This window comes from Manis javanica, chromosome 8 (assembly GCF_040802235.1).
Source record: "Manis javanica isolate MJ-LG chromosome 8, MJ_LKY, whole genome shotgun sequence".
NCBI classification, from domain to species: domain Eukaryota; kingdom Metazoa; phylum Chordata; class Mammalia; order Pholidota; family Manidae; genus Manis; species Manis javanica.
Genome location: NC_133163.1, coordinates 14,817,982 through 14,845,909, shown reverse-complemented (window position 1 = coordinate 14,845,909; position 27,928 = coordinate 14,817,982). Strand labels below are relative to the sequence as shown.

At 35.6% G+C, this 27,928-nt stretch overlaps 1 protein-coding gene and 1 pseudogene across 7 annotated transcripts in view; both read right to left on the bottom strand.

Annotated features, from left to right (window-relative positions):
- EML5 (EMAP like 5) overlaps positions 1-27,928 on the bottom strand; it is a 131,010-nt gene that overhangs the window by 66,601 nt on the left and 36,481 nt on the right. For all 7 annotated transcript variants that reach the window (XR_012133726.1, XR_012133727.1, XM_073242007.1 and 4 more), the window contains exons 8-16: positions 27,035-27,172; positions 24,674-24,930; positions 23,370-23,582; positions 19,740-19,907; positions 18,968-19,074; positions 18,335-18,453; positions 16,922-17,108; positions 2,085-2,190; positions 614-707 (exon numbers count right to left, since the gene is read on the bottom strand). Coding sequence is in view for 5 of the 7 variants with exons in the window: in XM_073242007.1 (XP_073098108.1) it covers positions 614-707; positions 2,085-2,190; positions 16,922-17,108; positions 18,335-18,453; positions 18,968-19,074; positions 19,740-19,907; positions 23,370-23,582; positions 24,674-24,930; positions 27,035-27,172 (1,389 nt within the window). In the remaining 2 variants the exon portion in view is untranslated. The remainder of the gene's footprint in view (positions 1-613; positions 708-2,084; positions 2,191-16,921; positions 17,109-18,334; positions 18,454-18,967; positions 19,075-19,739; positions 19,908-23,369; positions 23,583-24,673; positions 24,931-27,034; positions 27,173-27,928) is intronic.
- LOC108409352 (G-rich sequence factor 1 pseudogene) lies at positions 14,233-16,582 on the bottom strand (annotated as a pseudogene).

The following is a 27,928-nucleotide window of genomic DNA, read 5'->3' as shown; positions in this document are numbered from 1 at the left end:
GCCTTTCCAAATACAAAGTTCCTCTTAAACTGCCTTTTATTTGAGCATTGTCCATATAATCTGAAAAAAGCATTTATCTTTCTAAAGTGCATTAATGTCTCACTTTAAGGAATAAGAAGTTAAAAAATAGTTTCTGACACTGTTGACTATTATCTCTTTAAAGCAATTGTCAATATTTATTACAAAAATAATACATGCTCATTATAAAAAATGTAACGAATGAAAAAACATTGAAAATTAAAATAACCTATTGTCTCTTTGTGATATATGTGCTGTGTATATGTCTTCTTTCACTCAAATATATAATGTGAGCATTTTACCACACTTTCCAATGGCTATATAACAGCTATATAGCAGAATCCACTCTTCTTATAAATGGAAGTTTTAGATAATAGCTATTTCCAATATCATACTACAGCAATAATAAAAAGTGGGTTCACAGGGGATAAATCTACAGATAAGTCTAGAAATCATGTCTTAACCTTGATAATAAGGATGGAAGCAATAAAAAAGTTACATGTTTGTTTGATCTCAAAACTATTTTAATCAAAAAAATTTTAAGACCGAAGTAATTTCAGTATTTTGCCAATGATATATCAAGTTTTTTCCTTACCTTGCTATAGAAAGTTTCTCTCCTTTCTTCCAGTCCCAAAGCACAATAGAGTGGCTATCATCTATTCCAGCTGAAGCCAACCGTTTCCCATCCGCTATGAAATTAATTAGAGAAATTATACGGACCATTAACGTTCAGAAGATGAAACATATTCAGTACATATTCTAAAACCACAGCGCCATATTTAAGATTTTATAAAATAATGTTAAATGCTAGGCATTCATACAGCTATAAAAAGAAGCAGGATTTATAAGGGGCTGGGGAGAAAACAGTTTTTCAACATATCTAACCAAATCTGCTGACATTTGTTCTGACTTCATTTTCCTTATCCAGATTGGGATAGGGGAAAGAAAGAAGGTAAGAAAATATAAAAAAATGAGAAGGAAAGGAAAAACTCAGAAAGAAGAAAGAAAAGCTTTACTTCAATTAAATTTACCGTAAGAACTCTATTATAGTAAGAACTCTTAGTGATTATAAAAAATTAATCAAATGAAAAGATGTAGGTTACAGCTATGTATTGCCACTAATATGACTGTTTTTAGTGGTCAATTATTTTAGTCACATTATCAAGCAACAGGTAATGAATGTCTTAGACAAATCATTAAGTCAGTCATGCTGAGAGGTGTGTACATATTTAGGTTATAAAGGCTCAAACTACAGCAGAACTCTTGTCACTGCCATACTTTTTGCAAACCTCAATTAGTTCGTTATTATTACTAGTGGTATTTTTTCTTGTCATCTCCCTTAGTTTGCTATTCATTTTCTTGTTTCTTGACTTTCAGTAGATCCCTAAATGTGTATATACTTATTTCCCCCCAAAACTCTACTATGAATAATTCACTATCACTTCAGTCAGAGCAGAAAATATAAATTTACTATTGTGTCTTAATATAAAATTCTCTATTAATGGTATTTTTCCCTCCTCTTCCTGATTCACAGCCTAGGTTTGATTGTAAATCTATGTACAGTTGTTAAACTTTTAAATATACATCAAAGAGCTAAGATGATCTGAAATTATTTTGGTAAAACAGCTTGGAATTGTCACTTCATAGAACTGTTATAAAACAAATTATTTCAGCTCTTACCTCCTTCTTTCTTAGCTTTCACCCTAAACATTTTCAAAGTTTACTCTGGGACTGTAAAACATTAAGTGCGATCAAGGTTTTCCCAGGTGGGAGATATATACCACTAGTGGTAATTCAGACGATTTTAGATGTTATGTAGACATTTAAAATTGTAAACATATTTCTATTAGTATTAAAAATTATACCCATTAAATTATAATTATAAACCAGCCAGCAAACTCACATTTTTCATAGCTCTTATTTGTTAGGACAACAGTGTACACATTTGATAAAAATTATGAATGTCATAGCTAAATGAAAAATTTAGGCAACACTGATTTAGAGTGAAATTCTATGTATTGCCTCTGCATTTTGATCATTTTTACTAGGCCAGAAAACAGCCTTACCTGAAAAATCAACAGCACAGACACCACATTGGTGGTAGCCCTTTAATATCGACAATGGTTTAATGGTCTCTGTATCCCATATGTGAATTGAAGGATCCCTACCTACCTAAAAAACAGAGAATTATAAAAATCATTTTATATGATTAAATAATTTATTTTCATAGTTATTAAAGGAAATAAAACAGGAGTTTTACAGCCTCTGTCTTTTGCTATAAACCTTTGTCAAATAAAAAATACAAAGCATACTGTATATTGTTACTTTTTTTCTTACATTTGTTGAAAAGCTAATGAAGCTAGGCTCAGTGTTTCTGGGAATGTTCTAGATTTATTTGACTCCTGTATCTTTTGTTTTTTTATTAAGGTATCATTGATATACAATCTCACAAAAGTTTCACATGAGCAATATGTTACATGACCATCAAGTTTTTTTGTTCTATTTAACTTCAGCAGAGTTTGATGCTTCAGTAACTTCACAATACCACTCTCTTTCTCGGGTCTCCTAGACTCTTCCTACTGAGTCCAGTAGGCATCTCATGGAAATTATGATGATGATGGAGACTAACATTTACTGAGAACTCCCTTATGTTCCAGAAACTGTTCTGAACACTTTACAAGGACCGACTCATCCAACAATCACAGCTCTGTGAGTTAGGCACTGACAGTATCCTTGCTTTAAAAGATGTGGAAACTGAGGCATAGAGAGATCAGGTAATCTTCCCACAGCTAATAAGGAGAGGAGTTTGAATGTAAACACCACATTTAGGGCTAGCTGAAGTAATAACAGTGTTATTAGAGCACCCTTGGGGTATGTGAGTCAGGGATGAGGGGAGAAGGGAGAGGTGAGGCAAGTTCTCAGATATGTTATGTAACCTACATCTTACAAGGAGGAGTAGGAATTAAGAGGAAGCTGGAGGTTTGAATAGAAGTGGAGAGGAAAAATTTTCCAAGAGGGAACTAAGCAAAAGATATGAAACAGCATTATACATGTTCAACAAATTCTAAATAGTTCAGAAGGTAGGAGCATAGTTTATAAGGTGAATGGTAAAAGATAAAAGAGGAATTTGGAGTTAGGCTAGGTTAAATGTCTTGAATGGCATGCTAATAAGCTTAGACATTAGCCTAAAAGCTAACAAACACTGAAGAAAAGAAAGACTACTAGTGGATAAGGAAAAAACTGAAGGCAGGAAACCAGCTCGTTGGTTATACCAAAAGATTAGAAATCATGAAGTACTGAATTGCCAGTAGAGATAAAGTAAGATCTAAAAAAAACAGCTAAGCAGAGATATATTCAGCAGAGAGAATCAAGCTATATTCAGGGCAAATGTATGTAACTCTGAAACCGACTGGCTATAAAAAGCGAAGGAAAACAAGGCTTGATTCTCAGGCTTGGACAACCATGTTGATACAGTGCCATGTTCTAAGTAGGAAGCACACGAGGATGAGGAGTTACAGCACGTAGATAGCCAGACATGAGCAGGGAAGGGGAAGGGGTGGGGGGCCTCTGGCTGGTGCTCACTATTATGCTTACTTATATTCTACAAATTCCGTATTAGCTGTTCTCTTGGGAGATGGAATGAGAATATAAATAACTAGTTCCAACATGGAGGAGAAATCATACCTCCTGTACCACAACAGTACCAATATGGATCAAATATAATCAAAAGTCCCTCCACCCAACGCGAGGATGGAGCAAGCCCAAACTCCAAGAAGACTCCCCCAGTTCCCTTTGAAACCTAATCCCACTTAGTGAATATGCTTCAAAAGCTCCTTATTGTTCCTTCTGAGTGATCCCCTCTGGGTCTGCTCATGCCCCAACTCTTTGGGTCCTTCTTTTCAACTCCAAATCTCCAAACTAACTCTTAATGGTCAATGGCTCTTCTGCACCTATTCTTGAATTCTTTCTCGCAAGGAGACCAAGGACCCAACTCTGGTAGCATCTTGGAAGCTTAATCCCATTTCTTCCCATTTTAGACATGCTGAATATGAGCTACCCACAAGACATCTAAATGATTATATTTTTAGTGAATTATATGTATACAGAAATTCATCCAACTTGAGGTAAAGCAGGGAAAAGGAACAAGGGTCATGCCACTGTAAAATCTACTTAGCCTGAGAAAATGACTCATCGTATTCTTTAACTTAATCTATATGCTGTTTTTCCTCTTCTTCCAGCCCCTTAATCAATTAAGTAACTCTGTGACCTGGAGGAGAGACAGACCTCTGCAGTGTAAATGAGCCTACCTGGGTAAAGAATGCTGGATAAACACAGTCATCTAAATAACCCTATTCTTCAGACAAAATTTAAAGGAATTATTAATCACCTGTATACATCACGTCTTATGCAGACCCCTACCCAAAAGGCCCTATAAAACCCCAACCCTGAACTCTTAAGGCACCTCCTCTCTGTGGTTGCCCACACTCCCATCTGAGTGTGCACTTACCGAATAAATTTTTTTTCTGCATAAGCCTATTGCACCTGTCTCTGAATTCTTTCTCACAATAAAGAACTCACCAAACTCCACCTCCAGTGGTGTCTGTCATTTCGCTATTTCACTCAGCATTCTAGTCTTAACACAATCCTCTTCTCTCTCCCTGTTTTATTTCAGTAAGGAAGTAGAAGTTCTAAAATACAATCTCACTCCATCAAGTACTCTGCAGCTCCCCCAAATACTGGGGTGGTAGGAATATAATTCCCATGTAATACAGATCAAGCAGACATTGGATGCCAGGTAACCCTGGTTTTAGGAGTTGACAAGGGATTTGCCTTATACCGAGCAGGAGTTGAATGAACTTCCCTTTTCTCCCTCTGCTCTTCCTTGTGTTCTATTGCCTGCACAGCTGCTGACATTTGCTTTCACTTTTGTTTTAATGATTTCCTTTCTTGCTGGCACTTGTTCAATCTGATGAAGAATTCTTTTCTAGTCAAGAGTCAAGAGCCCTCTGCAGTTTGGGTTGAGGTTTTGCCTAGGGCATAGGAGACATCTCAACAGATGCGGCTGCCCAGCAACAAACTCTTATACTAGACTACGAGCTCTTGATAGTGGTGGCCAGTCTGAGTTACCTTTTTTTATTATTTTCATCAAATGTACATCACAGTAGTTCAACTGCCTCCCTCTCCCTCCCCCTCGGTAACCACTAGTCAGTTCTCAGTATCTATGATTCTAACACTGTTTTGTTCCTTCTGTTTTGCTTTGTTTTTATATTCCACAAATAAGTGAAATAATATGGTATTTGTCTTTCTCTGCCTGGCTTATTTCACTGAGCATGATACCCTCTAGATCCATCCATGATGAACACTTAGGTTGCTTCCATATTTTGGTTACTGCAAACAGTGCGGTCATGAAGACAGGGGTGCATATATCTTTTTGAATTAGGAATTTTGTTTTCTTCAGGTAAATTCCTAGAAGTGGAATTACTGGGTCAAATGGTATTTTAAAAAAATGAACAAGTAAGACTACAGTGAACCTACAGTATGGGAGAATATATTCGTAAATGACTTGTCGGATAAGGGGTTAACATCCAAAATAACAAAGAATTCATATGCCTCAACACCCAAAAAACAAATAACCCATTCAAAAAATGGGTGGAGGACCTGAAAAGACACTTCTCCAAACGGCCAACAGGCGCATGAAAAGATGCTTCACAACACTAATCACCGAGGAAATGAAAATTAAAACTACAATGAGATAACACCTCATGCCAGTTGAAATGGATGATGACCACTATCCAAAAGAAAAGAAACAAATGCTGGCGAGGGTGTGGAGAAATAGGAACCCTCCTACAGTGTTGGTGGGACTGCAAATTGGTGCAACGGCTGTGGAAAACAGTAGGGAGGTTCCTCAAAAAACTAAACATAGAAATACCATCTGAGCTATTTTGTATTTCCTCATAGCACTTAATACTTCAAATAGGAAGCTCTCAACAAATATTTGCTGAATTAAAATTTCCAAATTATGGTACAATCGGTCAAGATATTCAAGTTGAAATACATAAATAAGTTGCCAAGTTTAAGTTTCTTTCAGCTTCTTTCACTTCCAATTATGATCATAGTTCCTGACAAAGGAGCATTATTTGTACTCTATTCTCCAACAAACAAAACAAAATATCATTTAGATTTGTCATCTAAATTTCAAAACACTCAGATAAAATACTTCAGGAATACTCTAATTTTTCTTATTAAGGTATTATTGATATACACTCTTATGAAGGTTTCACATGAAGAACAATGTGGTTACTACATTCACCCATATTGAGTCTCCCCCATACCCCATTGCAGTCACTGCCCATCAGTGTAGTAAGGTGCCACAGAGTCACTACTTGTCTTCTCTGTGCTTTCCCCGACACCATGTGTGCCAATCATAATACCCCTCAATTCCCTTGACCCTCCCTCCCCATCCATCCTCCCCCACCCCTCCCCTTTGGTAACCACTAGCCCCTTCTTGGAGTCTGTGAGTCTGCTGCTGTTTTGTTCCTTCAGTTTTGCTTCATTCTTATACTCCACAAAAGAGGGAAATCATTTGGTACTTGCTTTTCTCTGACTGGCTTATTTCACTGAGCATAATATCTTCCAGCTCATCTGTGTTGTTGCAAATGGTAGGATTTGTTTATTTCTTATGAAGAATACTCTAATTTTTTTGCTTTATGTTTTTTGTTCATTCATCTATTGGTGGACAGTTCAGTTGCTTCTATATCTTGGCTATTATAAACAATGCTGCAGTAAACATATGAGTGGATATATCTTTTTTTTTTTTTTCCTGCCACAATCCTGTTTTTTATTTTGGTATCATGGATCTACAATTACATGACAAACATTATGTTTACTAGACTCCTCCCTTCATGAAGTCCACCCCACAAACCCCAATACAGTCACTGTCCATCAGCATAGTAAGATGCTTTGGAATCACTACTTGTCTTCTCTGTGTTGCACAGCCCTCCCTGTGCCTCCCCCTACATTATACATGCTAATCTTAACGCCCCCTTTCTTTTTCCCTGCCCCTTATCTCTCGGTTCCCACGCATCCTCCACAGTCCCTTTCCCTTTGGTAACTGTTAGTCCATTCTTGGGTCCTGTGAGTCTGCTGCTGTTTTGTTCCTTCAGTTTTTGCTTTGTTCTTATACTCCACATATGAGTGAAATCATTTGGTACTTGTCTTTCTACACCTGCCTTATTTCACTGAACAAAATACCCTCTAGCTCCATCCATGTTGTTGCAAATGGTAGGATTTGTTTTCTTCTTATAGCTGAATAATATTCCATTGTGTATATGTACCACATCTTCCTTATCCATTCATCTACTGATGGACACTTAGGTTGCTTCCATTTCTTGGCTATTGTAAATAGTGCTGCGATAAACATAGGGGTGCATCTGTCTTTTTCAAATTGGGCTGCTGTATTCTTAGGGTAAATTCCTAGGAGTGGAATTCCTGGGTTAAATGGTATTTCTATTTTGAGCTTTTTGAGGAACTTCTATACTGCTTTCCACAATGGTTGAACTAATTTACATTCCCACCAGCAGGGTAGGAGGGTTCCCCTTTCTCCACAAGCTCACCAACATTTGTTGTTGTTTGTCTTTTGGATGGAGGCAATCCTTACTGGTGTGAGGTGATATCTCATTGTGGTTTTAATTTGCATTTCTCTGATGATAAGTGTCTGTTGGCCATCTGAATTTTTTCTTTGGAGAACTGTCTGTTCAGCTCCTTTGCCCATTTTTTAATTGGATTATTTGCTTTTTGTTTGTTGAGGTGTGTGAGCTCTTTATATATTTTGGATGTCAACCCTTTATCGGATCTGTCATTTATGAATATATTCTCCCATACTGTAGGATGCCTTTTTGTTCTATTGATGGTGTCCTTTGCTGTACAGAAGCTTTTCAGCTTGATATAGTCCCACTTGTTCATTTTTGTTTTTATTTCCCTTGCCCAGGGAGATATGTTCATGAAGATGTTGCTCATGTTTATGTTCAAGAGATTTTTGCCTATGTTTTTTTCTAAGAGTTTTATGGTTTCATGACTTACATTCAGGTCTTTGATCCATTTTGTGTATGGGGTTAGACAATGGTTCAGTTTCATTCTCTTACATGTAGCTGTCCAGTTTTGCCAACACCAACTGCTGAAGAGGCTGTCATTTCCCCATTGTATGTCCATGACTCCTTTATCATATATTAATTGACCATATATGTTTGGGTTAATGTCTGGAGTCTCTATTCTGTTCCACTGGTCTATGGGTCTATTCTTGTGCCAGTACCAAATTGTCTTGATTAGTGTGGCTTTGTAGTAGAGCTTGAAGTTGGGGAGCGAGATCCCTCCCACTTTATTCTTCCTTCTCAGGATTGCTTTGGGTATTCAGCGTCTTTGGTGGGTCCATATGAATTTTTGAACTATTTGTTCCAGTTCGTTGAAGAATGTTGTTGGTCATTTGATAGGGATTGCATTGAATCTGTAGATTGCTTTGGGCAGGATGGCCATTTTGACAATATTAATTCTTCCTAGCCAAGAGCATGGGATGAGTTTCCATTTGTTAGTGTCCTCTTTAATTTCTCTTAGGAGTGTCTTGCAGTTTTCAGGGTATAGGTCTTTCACTTCCTTGGTTAGGTTTATTCCTAGGTATTTTATTCTTTTTGATGCAATTGTAAATGGAATTGTTTTCCTGATTTCTCTTTCTGTTAGTTCATTGTTAGTGTATAGGAAAGCCACAGATTTCTGTCTATTAATTTTGTATCCAGCAACTTTGCTGAATTCAGATATTAGTTCTAGTAGTTTTGTAGTGGAATCTTTAGGGTTTTTTATGTTGATATCATGTCATCTGCAAATGGTGACAGCTTGACTTCTTCTTTACCAATCTGGATTCCCTGTATTTCCTTGTTTTGTCTTATTGCTGTGGCTAGGACCTGCACTACTATGTTGAATAACAGTGGGGAGAGTGGGAATCCCTGTCTTGTTCCCAATCTTAGAGAAAAAGCTTTCGGCTTCTCGCTGTTAAGTATGATGTTGTCTGTGGGTTTATCATATATGGCCTTTATTACGTTGAGGTACTTGCCCTCTATATCCATTTTGTTGAGAGTTTTTATCATGAATGGATGTTGAATTTTGTCGAATGCTTTTTCAGCATCTATGGAAATGATCATGTGGTTTTTGTCCTTTTTGTTTATGTGGTGGATGATGTTAATGGATTTTCAAATGTTGTACCATCCTTGCATCCCTGAGATGAATCCCACTTGGTCATGGTGTATGATCCTCTTGATGTATTTTTGAATTCGGTTTGCTAATATTTTGTTGAGTATTTTTGCATCTATGTTCATCAGGGATATTGGTCTGTAATTTTCTTTTTTGGTGGGGTCTTTGCCTGGTTTTGGTTTTAGCATGATGCTGGCTTCATAGAATGAGTTTGGAAGTATTCCAAACTCTTCTATTTTTTGGAAAACTTTAAAGAGAATGGGTATTATGTCTTCTCTGTATGTCTGATAAAATTCTGTGGTAAATCCATCTGGCCCAAGGGTTTTGCTCTTGGGTAGTTTTTTGATTACCACTTAAATTTCTTTGCTGGTAATTGGTCTGTTTAGACTTTCTGTTTCTTCCTTGGCCAGTCTTGGAAGGTTGTATTTTTCTAGGAAGCTGTCCATTTCTTCTAGGTTTTCCAGCTTATTAGCATATAGGTTTTCATAGTATTCTCTAATAATTCTTTGTATTTCTGTGGGGTCTGTCGTGATATTCCTTTCTCATTTCTGATTCTGTTGATATATGTTAATTCTCTTTTTCTCTTAATAAGTCTGGCTAAGGGCTTATCTATTTTGTTTATTTTCTCAAAGAACCAGCTCTTGGTTTCATTGATTTTTCCCTATTGTTTTATTCTTCTGAATTTTATGTATTTCTTCTCTGATCTTTATTATGTCCCTCCTTCTGCTGACTTTAGGCCTCATTTGTTCTTCTTTTTCCAATTTCAATAATTGTGACTTTAGACTATTCATTTGGGATTGTTCTTCCTTCTTTAAATATGCCTGGATTGCTATATACTTTCCTCTTAGAACTGCTTTTGCTGTGTCCCACAGAAGTTGGGGCTTTGTGTTGTTGTCATTTGTCTCCATATATTGCTTTATCTCTATTTTAATTTGGTCGTTGATCCATTGATTATTTAGGAGCATGTTGTTAAGCCTCCATGTGTTTGTGAGCCTTTTTGTTTTCTTTGTACAATTTGTTTCTAGTTTAACCCCTTTGTGGTCTGAGAAGTTGATTGGTAGAATTTCAATCTTTTTCAGCTTTCTGAGGCTCTTTTTGTGGCCTACTATGTGGTCTAATATGGAAAATATGCCATGTGCACTTGGGAAGAATGTGTATCTGGCTGCTTTTGGGTGTAGAGTTTTGTAGATGTCTATTAGGTCCATCTGTTCTAGTGTGTTGTTCAGTGCCTCTGTGTCCTTACTTATTTTCTGTCTGGTGGATCTGTCCTTTGGAGTGAGTGGTGTGTTGAAGTCTCCTAAAACAAATGCATTGCATTCTACTTCCTTCTTTAATTCTGTTAGTATTTGTTTCACATATGTTGGTGCTCCTATATTGCGTGCATATATATTTATAATGCTTATATCCTCTTGTTGGACTGACCCCTTTATCATTATGTAATGTCCTTCTTTATCTCTTGTTACTTTCTTTGTTTTTAAGTTTATTTTGTCTGATACTAGTATTGCAATACCTGCTTTTTTCTCCCTATTGTTTGCATGAAATATCTTTTTCCATCCCTTGACTTTTAATCTGTGTATGTCTTTGGGTTTGAGGTGAGTCTCTTGTAAGCAGCATATGGATGGGTCTAGCTTTTTTATCCATTCTATTACTCTGTATCTTTTGATTGGTGCATTCAGTCCATTTACATTTAGGGTGATTATTGAAAGACATGTACTTATTGCCATTGTAGGCTTTAGATTCGTGGTTACCAAAGGTTCAAGGTTAGCTTCTTTAGTATCTTACCATCTAAATTAACTTGCTTATTGAGCTATTATAAGCACAGTCTGATGATTCTTTATTTCTCCCCCTTCTTATTCCTCTTCCTCCATTCTTTATATGTTAGGTATTTTATTCTGTGTCTTCTGTGCTTCCTTTGACTGCTTTTGTAGGTAGTTGATTTTATTTTTTGCCTTTAGTTAGTATTTGGTTGGTCTGCTTTCTTTGCTGTGATTTTATTTTCTCTGGTGACATCTATTTAGCCTTAGGAGTACTGCCATCTAGAGCAGTCCCTCTAAAATACCCTGCAGAGGTGGTTTGTGGGAGGCAAATATCCTTAACTTTTGCGTGTTTGGGAATTGTTTAATCCTTCCTTCATATTTAGATGATAATCGTGCTGAATACAGTATCCTTGGTTCAAGGCCCTTCTGTTTCATTGCATTAAATATATCATGCCATTCTCTTCTGGCCTGTAAGGTTTCTGTTGAGAAGTCTGATGATAGCCTAATGGGTTTTCCTTTGTAGGTGACCTTTTTTTTCTCTCTCTGGCTGCCTTTAATACTATGTCCTCAACCTTGATTTTTGCCATTTTAATTATTATGTGTCTTGGTGTTGTCCTCCTTGGGTCCCTTCTGTTGGGAGTTCTGTGTGCTTCCATGGTCTGAGAGACTATTTCCTCCCCCAGTTTTGGGAGGTTTTCAGCAATTATTTCTTCAAATACACTTTCTGTCCCTTTCTCTCTCTCTTCTTCTTCTTCTGGTACCACTATAATGCGGATATTGTTCCATTTGGATTGGTCACACAGTTCTCTTAATATTCTTTCATTCCTGGAGATCCTTTTATCTCTCCCTGCCTCAGCTTCTCTGTATTTCTGTTCTCTGATTTCTATTTTATTAATGGCTTCTTACACCTCATCCAGTCTGCTCTTAAGTCCTTCCAGAGATTGTTTTATTTGTGTATTCTCCCTCCCAACTTTATCCATTAGCTCTTGCATATTTCTCTGCCACTCCATCAGCATGGTTATGACCTTTATTTTGAATTCTTTTCCAGGAAGATTGGTTAAATCTATCTCCCCAGGCTCCTTCTTGGGGGTTGTCTCGGCTATTCTTATCTGGATCAAATTCTTCTGTCTTTTCATGAAGATAGAGGTAGTCGTGGGCACTTGGCATGTGTGTCAGCTCGGAGAACAAAGCCCCTTCTTGCTTGCTGGTCTCCTTCCTCTCCTGCAATAACAGTGACCCCTAGCAGCTTGTGCTGGGCAGCTGTGTGCCAACAGGGCCTCTGAGTCTGGCCGGGGTGGCTGCGGAGGAGTCTCTGGTGGTTTCTGTGGGCGCAGCTGCTCTCAGGCTGCTCCTCTGTTATGGTGGGGCCACACCTGGAGGCTGTTTATCACCATGAGGGGCCTCAGAGCTGCACTGCCTCCCAGGGGGTTAGGGCGTCTGGAGTTTCCCAGGATTCCCAGCTGCTGAGCTGAGTGTGTCGGGACGCTTCCGTCCAGCTGTGAGGCCCCTGTCCCTTTAAGATTTTCAAAAAACACTCACTTTCCTTTTGTCCCAGGGGTGCCAGCTGCAGGGATCTGCTAGCATATTTTACTGTTCCATTTCCTTCATATCCTGCACACCACGCACTGTGTGTCTGCGCTCCTGGTGCGGATGACTAGGGGTGGGTATTTAGCAGTCCTTCCCTACTCTCACTCCTCTCCTCCCACCAGGAGCTCGGGGAGGGGAGCACTCGGGTGCCGCTGGGCCATGGCTTGTATCTTACCCCCTTCACGATGTGCTAAGTTCTTGCAGATATAGATGTAGCCTGGCTGTTGTACTGTATCTTCTGATCTCTCTTTTAGGAATAGTTGTAATTTGTTGTATTTTCAAAAATATATATGGTTTTGCGAGGAGATTTCTGCTGCCCTACTCATGCCACCATCTTGGCTCCTCTCTAATTTTTAACAAATAATTTTTTTCCATTTTGAACAATTTTAAAAAACAGTTATTTCAGAAGTCTATAATTATAGAAATGGGGCTGGTTGAATGTAATAAACACAGGAAATAAATGGAAAATACTGGGAGAAGTAGAGGAGGCAGCCTGTGCCTTTGAGAAAGGCTTTGGCTTTGTGGTGTCTAAAGCAGAAATGCTATAGATTAAGCAAAGCAAGAAGCAAAGGAGCTACAGCTTGGAAGTGAAGGAAACCAAAATACATCACTCTAAAATATGCCTCTTTGACCTAAAAAATATTTTGAGCTGAAGGCATAAAGCAGCAGCAAACCCAGAAAAAGTTCCTCCTATCTGCATACAGGCAGGATAGATAAATTTACATATCTGTGTGGATATCTATAAAAATAAAATTTTTTAACTTTGAGATATAATTGGCATATTACATTAGTCTAAGGTATACAATGTGTTGATTAGTGAATTCTTGTTTTACTGGTGACAGACTCTTAGCCCAGAGATGGCACCATAGGAATCTGCACAGAACCTTCACTCCGTATCTCCTACATATTTACCTTCCTATAGTTTGTTGCCCTTCAAAGCCTAAAACTGTTTTCTGTTGTCCTTTCTCTACAAATTTACTGTTTTCCATATAAACTAGAACTCTAAGTCACTGTTCTGAGTTACTTTTGGTTTAGGTTTCTCCCATGTGATGTGCACCGCACCAGTTAATACACTGTTTTTTTCTTGTTCATTTGTCTTTTAGTTTCAGCTGAAAACCTAGAATGGACTTAGGTAAAGTCTCACCTCTCCTAGGTTTCCAGGGATGTCCTATGGGCATAATAACTTCTAATTTAATGTGGCCTGAATTCCCTAAAATACCAGAATCATGGTAGTAAACAACAAGGTTTTATACCATCAGCAGTACCAGAATAAAACCCCAAATCCTTGCTAGCACAGTGGGTACATAACTGTGTTTTGAAGGAACCATATACTAAAGTCAAGGTCAAGGTGCCCCGGAGGCCCCCATTAACCCGTTTAATTAGTTCTTCGCTAATGACCATCATGTACGCTAAATTTTTTAAAATTGAAATTTGTGGTTTATTTCAAAATAATTCCGAACTGAATTTTTCCTTTTTCTTTCTAAACAAATAGTCTACTAGGAAATCTTTCTTATAAGCAATAAGTTCGACTCCCAAATCCTTTCTCTAGTAGCAGCTACTGCTATAACACTGGTACTTTGTATCTCATGTCCAATAAAGATGCGCAAATGAAATGCTTCTTGATTTATCCTTATTATCTGAATAGTCCCTGGTCATTTACTTTCCCTTTTGGACATGAATTCTGGAACAATTCAATATACCTATGATGAACGGATCATCATGGGACTGATCTTTGAGAATAGCTACAACAGCATCTTTGTGGGTACTGAAGTGCACATCAGCTTCTCCAGTGGCCTTCCCACTGGAATGTACTTCATGGTGATTCTAACAGGCTTCAGTGGAGCAAAAAGTTTATAATGTCTTGGGCATTGGCTTAAAAGGGTAATCCTCTCATGCAGACGAAATATAGTGAAGATGTATTTCCAAAATCAACAGCCTCTGGAAGCTTTTCTGACACCTCCTTAGGCAATTCTATTTCTTTCTCACTTCCAAAAGCTGTCATGGGTCAAACAGCCTCATTTACTTCATGTTCTTCAAAGACCATTTCTGGCCCAGTTACATACTTAGCAGTAGGAGAAGACGTTCTCTTTCCCTTATGAATGCCCATCTGTGTTTGAACTTCATTCCTTCTGGTTGGAAATATCTCTGTATGTCAGTTGCCAATTTCTTTCCTGTGCTTCAGTAGGGCTTGGTTGACCATTTCTGGCTCTTCAAACTGCACACAGACTTCTCATGTTCTTCTCCCTCTGTAGTCCATGACAAAAGTAATGCCTATTATATTCAGTCCTGCAGAGAAGTCGATGATGTCTTCCTCATTGCAGCCATAAGGAAGTCCTCTCAAAGGAACCACACCATCATTTATCACAGGTGAAGATTTGATCTGCAGGCTCTTCACTAAGGCATCCACATCTTCATTATCTCATATACTTCCACATACCGCTGCCCTGTGTACATGCCATGCCTTTCTGAGGCTTTTTGCACAGCCTGCTCTGATTCCATTTCAATAAGGCATCACCCCTTTGCTTCCCATCTCTAAGAGGCAGTATATTCCATTCTCGCCATTGTTGATTCTGCAGTCTAAGAAAAAGTTGAGCACATCTCCTACAGTGCATGACCATGGGAATCTTTGAACTCGAATGATGTAAACATCATCCATTTCCTCTCCTAACTTGGACGGAACCAATTCATACTCAGGCAGAGGTGGAAGGTCTTCCAGGTGGGTAGCTTTGGACTCCTTGCTGTAGGCCTGCTCTGGGCCTGTGGAGGCTGCCAACAACTGTAAGATCAGAAGGGCAAGTGGGGCGGGGAAGGGGCACAGCTGGCCTCACTTTTACACATGGTCTAACACACTTAGGACACTTTCCCTAACTTTCCCGATATCAGTTAAACTACTCAACTCAAATGCCATCATCTCTATGAGGGTTTGCCCGATTCTATTAGGTACAACCAATCACTTCCTTCATTGTACTGCAAAGGACTTGGTACATCTCTTTACACTAGATGTTCTCATAAGGCAGTAATTTTTACCTCCCAGGCAACAATTGACACTGGAGACATTTTTGGTTGTCACAACTTGTGAATAGTGTTACTGGCCTTTAGTTGGCAGATGCCAGAGATGCTGCTGAGCAACATACAATGCATGTGCCTTCATTACATGCAGCAATGCACTCATCCTCACAGCCAAGAGTTCTCTGGCCCAAAATGTCAATGGTGCCAAGGTTAAGAAGTCTTGATCTACAGTTACGACCTTGTTACATGTCTGTCTTCCCCCTCAGAATATGAGTGTTTACCATGGCCAAGAAGATGTCGTATTTATCATTATATTCATAGTACATTTCCTGGCAAATATAGCACCTGCTCTATGAATGTTTTTGAATGAAATAAAAGAGGCAGAAGGTGGGAGGGAAGGAAAGGGAAGGAGTAACAGAGAGAAAGAGCAAGGAAGGGGCAGCACTAGTGGAGGAGGAGGAAGGGAGAAAGAAAAGGGAAGAGTTTTCTTTCCTTTCAGGGAGGCTATACAGGATGATGCAAATTGTCCACCCCCCACACTCAATATATCCTAGCAGGTATATTTACACAGTGTTTAAAGCCAGACAGATGAAGGGTTTTAGCCTTTGCTGTGCATTAGCTACAAGATATTTGAAAAAATTATGTAATTTATTTAAACAAAAACTTCCTTATTTTAATATGGGGTGGCTGTTTTCACTCTCACAGAGGTGAGGTTAGAAAATAAATATACAAGAAACTAGTAAAGTGACTGCCTATAGTAAGAAAAATATATAAATATCACTCCTTTTCTGCCTAATATCCAAATAGAGAGGTATCAGTTATGACTTTCTCAGTGTTTTCTATTTTAGTATTTCTACATTGCACTTTGGTAAACCTTTTGGTATTATCCTGGTTGTAAAATAAAAACACAGTCATCCTTTTTGTCAAAGAATATTTGTTAGATAAGTTTATATAATTTTAGATAACTCTACTTAAGAAACCAGATTACTAGTCTTTGTTTTCTATAATGTTTACCCAGATACTTAAAAAAAATAATATTACCCAGACAGAAAGGAGAAAAGCCAGAGCTCTTAGCTCCAAATTCAAATTCAAATAATAATTATAATAACAGAACTCTAAGGGAAATTAGGAAGAAAGTTGGAGTAAATTTTATTTGTAACATGAAGATAAAATCCCATTCTAAAGAATTCTTTATTCCTTATTTCCTAGAATATAAAAGATAGATTAAGAAAAAGTAGACTAACCTAACTTTAAACCCAAACAAAGGTCTAACTTATCTGGCCTGTTGTCACATAGTCTTTTAAAGGACCTACCTGGCCTGTTGCCACATAGTCTCTCACAGGATGAATAGCCAGGCAGAGAATATCATCGTCATGACCCAGGTAGAAGCGCTGTGTGTTCTGCTGCCGATTATAAATGACACCCACTGCTGCCACATGGTACACAATTTCACCAATTTGAGTATAAAACAGATTACTTCGACAGTCATAACCTCTGTAACTAAATATAGAAATCATATCATATAAATTAACCTTAGTCTTTTATCTGATAATTATGGACTATACAGAGAAGTAGGTACCTTTTAGGTCATTCACTTTCTAGTATTACAAGATAGTGAACAATTAAAACAAAATACAAGTATCTCAGATTCCATTAACTCTTATGAACTGCTCTGATTACAATCGCTAACTCCAGGCTACAACAATGAGTCAAAATAAAGCAAGGTGCAGAAAAAACTGTATATAACACACTGGTGTTTGCATAAGGATAACACATTTGCATATTATAAAACAAAAATGGTTGTTTTACAAATGAAAAGTATAGGAAAGAATATGTATTTGTATTTGTTTGTATATGCATAAATACTTCAGTAACAAGGGTAACAATGATTACCCTTGAAGGAGAGAAATAATGGCTGAAAAAGCAGAGGTGGAAAGATTTCAAAGTGTACCTTTTCATATACATTACTGAACCAAGAGAATATATATTCTAAAAATAAATTTAACAATTTAAAATATTACACACACCCAGAAAAAAGTAGGCAAATCTTCTTAAGTGGTCAATATAATTCCATTGACAGCAACCTTTCTGTATGCTTCAAAGAAGCCCAATTCATAAAGCATAACCACACAGAAAAACTGCCAATTTTAACACTAGAGGAAAAATACTGTTATTAAATAAATCCTTTTTCAAATTCCTAAAACACCAGGTAAGAAAATGTTTACTGGGTGAGGGGAAGGGAAGAGTTAGGTTGGAGAATCTGTTGTTCCAGGATGAAATGTGAGACCTGAATAGCTAGATGTTCTAGGAAAATCCAGAAACTGTATTTTATTGAAATTAAAACATAAAGGCCAAAATGCTCAGGCCAAGAGAAGCCACAGTATCATTCCAAATTAGACATACTTAGAGATGATAATCTCTTTCATTTTACTTATTTTCATTTGTTCAAAGACAAAAGATCCATTTCTATAAATACTAAACTTTCAAAGACAATTAACTTAATAAACACTTACATAGTGATTATTATGTGCCACACAACATTCTAAGCTACCAGAAGTACTGACTCATTTACTCCTAATCAGAACTTATAAACGAAGTACTGTTATCTCCATTTTACAGATGGGGAAATAGAGGAACAGAGAGGTTAAGTGACTTGCCCAAAGTCACACAGCTAGTAAATGTGAACCAAAATTCAAGCACATAAATGAAAAATAGTTGTTTTATACCCGTGAACAAAGTGTAATCGAATACTATTTCCTGGAGCCCGCTCTCTTCTTTTAGAAGTACCACTTTTTTGTTTTTCTTTGTACTGTTCTTTAAGCTGAGGTAGATCTTCTTTGTAAACCTTTAAATAATGTACATAAGTAGAAATATTCTTAGAATATATATCAATAAAGGGGTCCGTAGATTCCTAATGTAACCTTCAGATACTGTGGTTACTATTGATCATTAAAATTTTAATTGTCTTAAATGGGAAGGTACTTTATGAAATTTACTTCCTTGAAAAGAACAAACTAATTTACACTTCTATGTATCACACCAACAAATACATACTTAGTCCTTCATGACAATTTTATACTTCCTAAGAGAATATTTAAAAGGGAATAAATGGTAGTGTACTGTGACAAAAAACTATAGGTAAATATAATACAGGCACACTTAGTATATCAAGCACTTACTATGAAAGGACATTTTACATAAGTGTACTTTAACTCTTATAGGAGGAAAACCGAAAAACCTACACATTCCTTGGAAATTAAAAACCACAACAGATAACAACAGATGAGCCAACAATAGGGAGCAAGATAAAGAAGAAACTAGACTTTTTCAGGGAAAAATCAAGTGATAATAAAAATTACCTGCCGACGGTAGGTGAGTTGTGTCTCTTGCTCAATTTCAGAATCTAGTTCTGGAACATCAGATAGATCTGAATCTGAATCATCACTATTAGAGTCAGCCAGACTTTCTGTAATTTTTTAAAATGACACATTACTTGTTTAAAAAATATTTATTTTCAAAACAGCATTGTAAAATTAATGATTAAGAGCTGACTGTGCCAACTGACATAGAGACAAGCCATAAAACAATCAAATGAAATTACCTATTCAAGTGACACAGATGTCAGTAAACTGTACTACAGATTATCTTCCTCTCCACTCACTGCAAACTCAACAGCTCCTTTAAATCCCTTCACTGGCTCCCCAATGACAGCTACATCAAATTTAAATGTCTGTGCAAATATAAGTGAATATAACCTATAATTAACATGCAGAACAGCTAGAAAATATCTAACAGATGAATTGACATAATTTTTCTTTATAAAAAAAATTATACATAAAACCTTATAGATACCTGTCTCCCAAAGAATATGTTAAATGTTTGTTTTGCTAATGTAACTGCTTCTTCACTCAGTATTTGATGGATTAAAATGCAAAAGTACATTGTATGCCATGCTCTATGACATCCGATGTTAAACATATAGACCTAATATTTTAATTAAAAATTTTCCCTTTACTGAACTACATTGTTAACTTATGAGGCTAGATTACACTTCAATAGTTAAATTGTTATTTTGGGGTTACTGAAGAGTTATTTAACAGAGAAATTGTTTAGACAATATGTATGACTCACCTTGTGGTGCTATGTGAAGAGCATCTTTTAGTTTTCTTTCAGGAATAAATTTCCACTGAAAGACAGAGTGATCGGCTCCACCAATAGAAATAACCCACTGATAATCATGAGACCATCTGACATTAGTTACATGAGCCGAATGGCCAATATATTTTTTAAACTTGGCCCCTATAACAAAAACACACCTTTAAATTGACAAACAAATGCCAATACACAAAAATACCACTTCAAACAATTTCTATAGCTGAATCAATTTAGCCTCATTCCACTAACTTAATTATGATCAGAAGGGAAAAATGTTAACTCAAAAATTTGTTAAATGAAGAAATGAGTCTACATCAAGGGGTTCAAATCTTTGCTCTACTGTTTCACAGTATAATTTGATAGGAACTATAAGGGCTGTGAGGCATTATTTTACTGCTTTGAGAAAAACCTACAGCCACAAGGAGATCAACTGTTTTCATATTAAGATATTTGAATGTTTTGGCCTGAGGCCTTTGGTCTTAACTGAAATTCAACCAGTTTACATTAATCGTACTATTCTGAGCCAGAGGATCCTTTTAAAACATAAGTCATCAATATTAGCTAACCTAATACATCAACATATAAAAAGAATCACACAACATGCCCAAATGGGATTTATGCCAGGAAATGCAAGGTTGGTTCAACATACAAAAATCAATGTAATACACTTTATAAATCAAAATAAAATATGCCAGTTGTCCCAACAACTGTCCTTTACAATAATTTTTTAAATCTATATATTTTATAATAATGTCCTTCGGTGTGGATGTGTCTGGTGTTTCTTCTCATGATAAGATTCAGATGATGTGTTTTTGATATAGGGGATGTTATGGTATGACCACTTTGGAAAACAATTTGACATTTTCTTATAAATTCCCTAAAACCCAGCAATTTCACTCCTGAGTGTACATCTTTGAGAAACTTGCATATAATAGCAATAGACTGGAACTGACCCAATTGACCACCATTAGGAGAATAAATGCATGAATTATAACTTATCACAATAGAGTATTTTACATTCATGAATAACAAATACACTAGAGCTACATGCAACAGCATGGATGAATCTTAGAAAAAAGTGCTAAGTAAGTCCCTAATATAAATTTGTTTTATTGTTTGATATTTGTTTTTTTTCCAATGAATTTTCTTCTAGAATCTAAAGAAATATTTTCACCACATGTAAATTTTTGTTAATAAGTACAGTGAGTTAATAAGTACAATTATTAACAGGGATGAAAGTATTAAAAGTAATGCTGCCCTCACCTCTCCATCCTCCCCCCTCTACCCCTCACCCTCTGCCACAGCCCCTGTGCTTCTGCCTGGGAAGACTGATTATTTGAGAGAGATTATGGTCAAGAGCAGGAGAATCTAGAAAGAGGATAATAATGGGGGGAATAAAAAGAGGAGTAATGCTTTGGGCTGGGATTCAAGGAGGCTTAATATGGAAGAGGATCATTCTTTCTAAGCTTATATATTTTGTGTCTTAATTACAATGATTCTATAACATAAACTACTTCTATTATTTAACTTATTTCCATATTTTGTAAAAGCTACACTTCTTAGAATGCAATGGATATTACCTAAGTGGATATCTAAAATATATTAATACATCAGATACAATCTTCCCAAACTTGTTAGATCAACAGTACAACTTAATGTATGAAATAATGTACAACTTTATAACTAAGAGAACTTTTCTAATAATAACTTTGTACAATGTGAATTCAATAAACACAGAATCTTAAAATACTTCTACCAATCCTTTAAATATGCAGTAGTTACATCCTATCTTCTGCTCTCCCAACTACCCACCCATAATCTCAAGTTGACTCACAAGTGTCTAGAAATAAAAACCTTTACTATAAATTTCTAAAAAGAAAAAAAAAAGAAAAACAATTGAGACATATTCTTACAGCAGTGACTGAACAAGATTAATTTTTCTTAAAAATAAAAATACTGTCTTTCTTGGTGCAAAATATAAAAATCATCAATAAATTCCATTCTCTTGACTAAGAAAGTTTAGAATATTATAAAGTATTTTTGTTTTTACACAGAGGACAGTGGGAAGAAGCAATCTCTGATTAAGATCATCATGATTAGTCTTAACTGAATCTCACACCTCCTAACTAGGAAAGTATCATTTTGAGTCACAATAATTCGTCATGCCTGGTGACTCTCATGTCCTAGCTATGTGGTGGGATTTAAAAACTGTACTTTGATTGCTAGAGATTTAGGCAGCCTTATTAACACACTTAGCATTACTTATGGATGCATTTTCACTTACACCTAGGAAGCTGACACCTCACAGGCAGGAATGGAGAGCATGGCATAGCTTGCAGGATCTACAACTCACTAATTTACTGTAGAGGCACAACAGAAATACCAGCCTAGGCTTCTGGAAAAACTGGACTCTGAAGTTTGACTTCAATGGACTGCATACTTGAATAAAACTATTTCAGCTGTTCCCATAATCATCTTTTACTAAACTGCATTTTAACACTGGCCCTACAGCTTTTATAACAACCAGGTGCACATCATTACTGCATCTGCTACAGATGGTGATGCTCCAGGGACACACTCACCGCACCTGTAATAAAGCCCCATACTGCAGAAGAAAGTTCTTTGAAAATAAAATCTCAGAAAAACTTTGCTTTCCCAGAGTAGTAAATATGCTTTTTTAAAATAATAGCTACAATGAAAACTGTTTTGTGACCTGCTGTATTTTTGGTTTCCAGGAAGCTCAGATTCAGTTTTGATGTTTGACTACTGTCATTTTATCTGATTTTAATGTTGTATTTCTATTTCCTCTGGTACTAATTCTCTATTCATAAAATTTAGTACTTATAACCTTGTTATAGCTGACTCAAATACTTCATAGAACAAGGAATGGAATAAATATGTGACTAATACAGCATTTCATTTAATTATCCCCAGGTCTATGAACAGATTAATACAATCATTTTAGAAGAGATCCAAGAAAGAGGTGATACATAAAATGTGTAGAAAATAACCAATGATAAAATCTCTTATTTCTCTTAACACCCCACTGTTAAGAAAAAAAAATGTTAAAACAATGGATGTTAAGGATTCACACACTCACATGTGAAAACAAACCAATCAGCCAGTAAGTTCCAAGCTGTGACCTGAACTTGTACAACTGTCTACTTCAGAATTCTTAAAAAAAAGGCATAAGAAAAATGTGTCTTAAAAGACACATGTTCAACAAGCTAAATGATTAAAGATAATAAGTCATAAGAAAAGGATAACTATCATTGTATAGTCTGACTAGCTGAAGCAATTCTGAAGAGTGGAGAAAAGTGATTCTTTAAAAAGAAAGAAATAAAGTATTAGTCCATTCACAACAGATGAATTCAAAAATAATTTTCCAATAAAAATTTCATGTCCAAAATAAATATAAAATAATTTCTGAATTAGAAAACAAAATATAGCTAATTCTGTTCATTTTTATGAAACTCTTCAGCAAATAATCAGTACACATACCTTAAAAAAATATGAGCCCTTTAATTTATCTCAACTAATTTTCTGCAAGAACTTAAAGTTTTATAAAAGAGAAGTTACTTAATAATACTTTGAAAGAAAAGATACCTTTTCTCAAACAGGGATACCGGAATAATTTTACAATTCCATAGTCATCAGCTGTAACTAAAACTTGGGCAATATAGTTTCCATCTACTGAATTTATATCATTGATATCTGAATACTTGGGCCAAATTCCATTTACTTCAAGGCCTGAAACACATGTCCATGAAGCCCAATGAACACCTTTTATTTCTTCCTTATTTGTCACTTCTTTTCCTCCTAAAAATAAATAATTTAAGAAGTTATTTCATCTGATTTTAATGCAAGCACAAATTTTACTGATAACAAGTAAACTCCAAAATTTAAATATCTTCCCACTCCAGTTAAAGGAAAATACATGATCGGTAGATGAACATAAAAGGAGGAGACAATTAAATTAAAGGAACTTTTTAAAGAAGCCATTACCAAAATTATATCAATTCAAAGACACACATAGATTTGATTTTGATGTAGCTTAGCAGGTTCACCCACGTGGAGAATAAACCCTATTAATATGATGCAACAGATTAGTCAAAACAGGGTAAGTTGTATAAGTAGAAGAAAGAGTAAAATCTATAAGAAAGTGACAAATCAGGTTTTAAGAAACCTAAGAATGATACTTAGATGAGAAAAAGAGACAAGTGACAGGACCAAGCGAGAAGGATGAATGGAGAGAAATATATTTATATTAGTAAGAGGACTTTAGGATTTGGTCAATCTTCACTACATGCAGATTGTTAATGAAAAGCTTTTGGGGAGATGAATTAATTTAATTATGCAGCTAATTTTATTAAATAAATTATTGGAAAATAGTAACTAATTCATTAAACATTAAATTAAATAAAGTACTGAGAGTAAAATTTTGATGATTGCTTCTTTTTTAAATCTTTAACAGAAACTTTTTCAAGTGTAGTTTATTAGGTATACTATTAATATTTACAAAGTTTATTTGAGGTAACCACAAAAAAATCCCAATTTGTGGTCAGACATTTGTAGCAATTATATTTAATTAGTTCCAGCCATAAAAATGGCATCTGACTTTCTAATATACATTAAGACTTAACCATATACTAGTCCCAGGAATTCAACATAAAGTAGATCTGTCTTAGGTCCTCCAAGCAAAAAAGTTTTATTTTAACTAAGAACCAAAAGGATTTCAACATAATAGTGCAGTCTTATAGAAAAGAGCATAATGCCCCAAATATTAGCTCAGATCTTCTCTGATTTTCTATAGTCAAATGTAACCCATACTCTGCTTCTAGTGAAATCTTGAAATATTTTATAGGCACTAAAAATATATAAATTATATGTAATCTACTAGCAATTTTTACCTGGCATCCTGTAAAAATGTCTTTTACCATTTCCATCATTTGTCTGTAAATATCTACTGTCTGAGGACCAGTCGAGATGAGTAATGAAACTAAGTGATCCAACACATTCCCCAAACTTTTTATAACGCTGAGCAACTCCATATATATCAACTGAGCTGTCATTGCATCCAACTGCAAGATAAGTTCCATCTGGTGAATATTTTAACTCATGAACTGCCTCCTTCTTATCTTTAATACGTATAACTTCTGTCATATCTCTGTAAAGAAAAAAAATGAGACCATATGAAAAAAGTCACTACAGAATTAGTTCAGTTTTCAAATCTGTCTAAAATGACTGTGAGCTTGTATCAAGTATTTGTAAACCTTAAAAAAAAAGTAAATGAGACAAGTAGTATTAATTCAGTAACAATCATTTTGTTGAACAGAAATATGTAAGAACAATACATGCTGGAAGTAGAGAAAAAAGCTGAATTTAAGTTCCTCAATTATTTAAAGTAGTTTAGAGATTCACACTAAAGTTTTGGAGTCATCAGTAAGGGAAATGAAGTCACAGGTTTTTTATGAAGCTCCTTGAAAATACTGAGTTTATAAAAATCCTTAATTTTACCCACCATAATTTTCAAATAAATTTTTATAATGAGCCAAATATGCAAAATTACATTCAAGAAATAAAGAATATAGGAATTGATCTGTATTATTTCAATAATACATTTTTTTCAATGAAGCCTTATAACTGAGTTTCCAAAATAATACAGATAATGGTAAGTCATAAAAATGGATAAACACTTAGTTTAACACCATTGAGCTTCCAAAGATGGGGAGAAAAGGGAGGCAGTGAGGGAGAAGGGGCAGAAGGAAGTAAGAATTCCTCTTTCTAATTAGTGACACGGACTTATTTCCATATAAATTTTGTATTTCCTATCTGAACTGCTCCAAGCAGATAATTTCAAAAATGGAAGTTCAGATGGATATTTTCCAATTTTTAAAATTTCTAAGTGGACAATTTAAAGCAATAGTTTATTCATCTAGTTTCTGGCATGTAATAATTGAAAAGGCAAGTAAGTGTACAAAATTTTTTAAATCACTATTTTTAATACATATTAGCTATATGATAGGACCTCTTAGGTTTCTACATGCATCTTAAATTCTTGGTTGCAAAACAACAAATATATTTAATGCCACTAAATTTTATACTTAAAATGGAAAATATTACATTTTATCACAATAAAAAATATAAGAGAATAATCTCAGCATATCTCATTGTAAATAACCATCCCAGAAAGAGAAGTCAGCATCTATAGAAACTCAGAAGTACAAGAGAACATGATGTACCTGTAAGATGTTTATATACTTTATAGTTCAAAGAAAGAGACTGAGGTAGACAGAAATAGGCTGGAGAGATGGGCACTACAGGTAGGTTAAAGATTATGAACTTCATCCTATAGACAGTGCAAAGCTTTAATCAATCTTTAGAAAGAAGAGGGATGCAAACAAATGTACTTTAAAAGGCATCACTGTAACAAGTGAAAAAAGTTCTGTAAGGAAGCAAATTAGGAGGTAAGGAGACCAGCAGAGATGCTATTCCACAGATCCAGTTAGGAGACGCAGAAGCCGACGTATGAGTACAATCTTGAAGAAGGAAGCAGATTAAGTTGAGAGCTATATAGGAAGTAGATTCTCCAGATCTCTGTAATTAACTAGACAAGGGAGGCAAAAGTGAAATGAATGAATGGTGTGTGGATTGGGCAGTTGGGTGGATGGCCCTACCATTCACTAAGCTAGAGAAGAAAGATTCATAAACACATATCCTTGTGAACACGTATGGGTCTATAGCAAGTTTTTAAATGGCTGTATAGAATTCAATTGAATTCACCATGCCTATAATTCAACTCAAAATGTTAACTATTTTAACAAATTCTTTAAACTTATCTAATTACCCAAAGGAAGAAATGCAGGCATTTTTTTTTCAAAGCATATAGGTACAAATAACAACAACAAAAAATACACCCATTTTTAACAGCCTCAGCACTCCCCCAACCCCCACCCCAACCTTGACTTGAAGAGGATTATTACTAAAAATCAATACTACTAAGGAATGGAAGTCAGGACCCAAATTTATGGAATTTTACTCATTAATTTGCTAAACATTCTTAACCCCCAAAACCAAGGTTTTTGAGTTAACCTGATTTCCTGACAAAGCTATTTTTATAAACATATTGTTTATATTTAATGAAAATAATATCTGCAAATGTATATTAATAAGAAGAGAGAGGGAAAAGGAAATGAGCAAAAACAATGACTATTGCATGTTCTATCTCACTTATAGAAATTAACTGTGTTTCTACTAACCAAATGCCATACCTTACTCGAAGTACAGTGAATGAGCCGTCCTTCATCCCAAGGGCAAGATGGGTTCCATCTACATTTACAGCTGCACAGCGGATTGGTTCTCCCATATTACACCTTGCTATTAGCGCATGATCTACTAGACTCCACATCCTGTACCATTTAATCAAAATAAAGGAATAGTTAACTAATAAATGCTTAAAAATGACAGACTCTGTGGAAAGATTTTGGTTAAAATCTTATTTTAAATAAGCCAGACAGATCTGGATTTTTAACTGTATACTTTGTGGCATGGAATTCTTATCTATGAAAATAAAGATACTGGTCATGCTTAAAATGACAAGTGTTAATAGAATCTTTCATTTTTAAAATACTGTAATATCATTAATTTTTTTCCAATTATTCATTTTAGGTAGATGTTTTCTACCTTGATTAAAGGGGAGATGTGTGTATGTGCGTGTGTGTACATATATATATAGCTGAGATGCTAGTCTACCAATCCAATTAGGAGATGGCAAAAGCCTATGTAAGAATACAATGGTGAGAATCAAAGGAAGTAGATGAATATAAGGATAACACTTAAGACTATGCAAATTCAGTCTGTTCCAGACTCTAATGTTAGGAATCACAACAAAGGACAAGTAGAAAATACCCATTGTTTAAAATTAAGACTTATACTTCCAAATACCTAAAAGACAAAGACAAAATCCTCATGAAAATTAGTTAATATTTTGAAATAAGTTAGAACAAAACTGTTTCATATCAAAACTTGTGGGCTATAGCTGAAATAGTACTTAGGGGAAATTTTAAATGAAGATATAAAAATAAAGACTATAAGTTAGTGAACATATATCTAAGTGGTTAGGACAGATCAGTAAGTAGATTTTTAAATGTTTTTATAGCAGCATC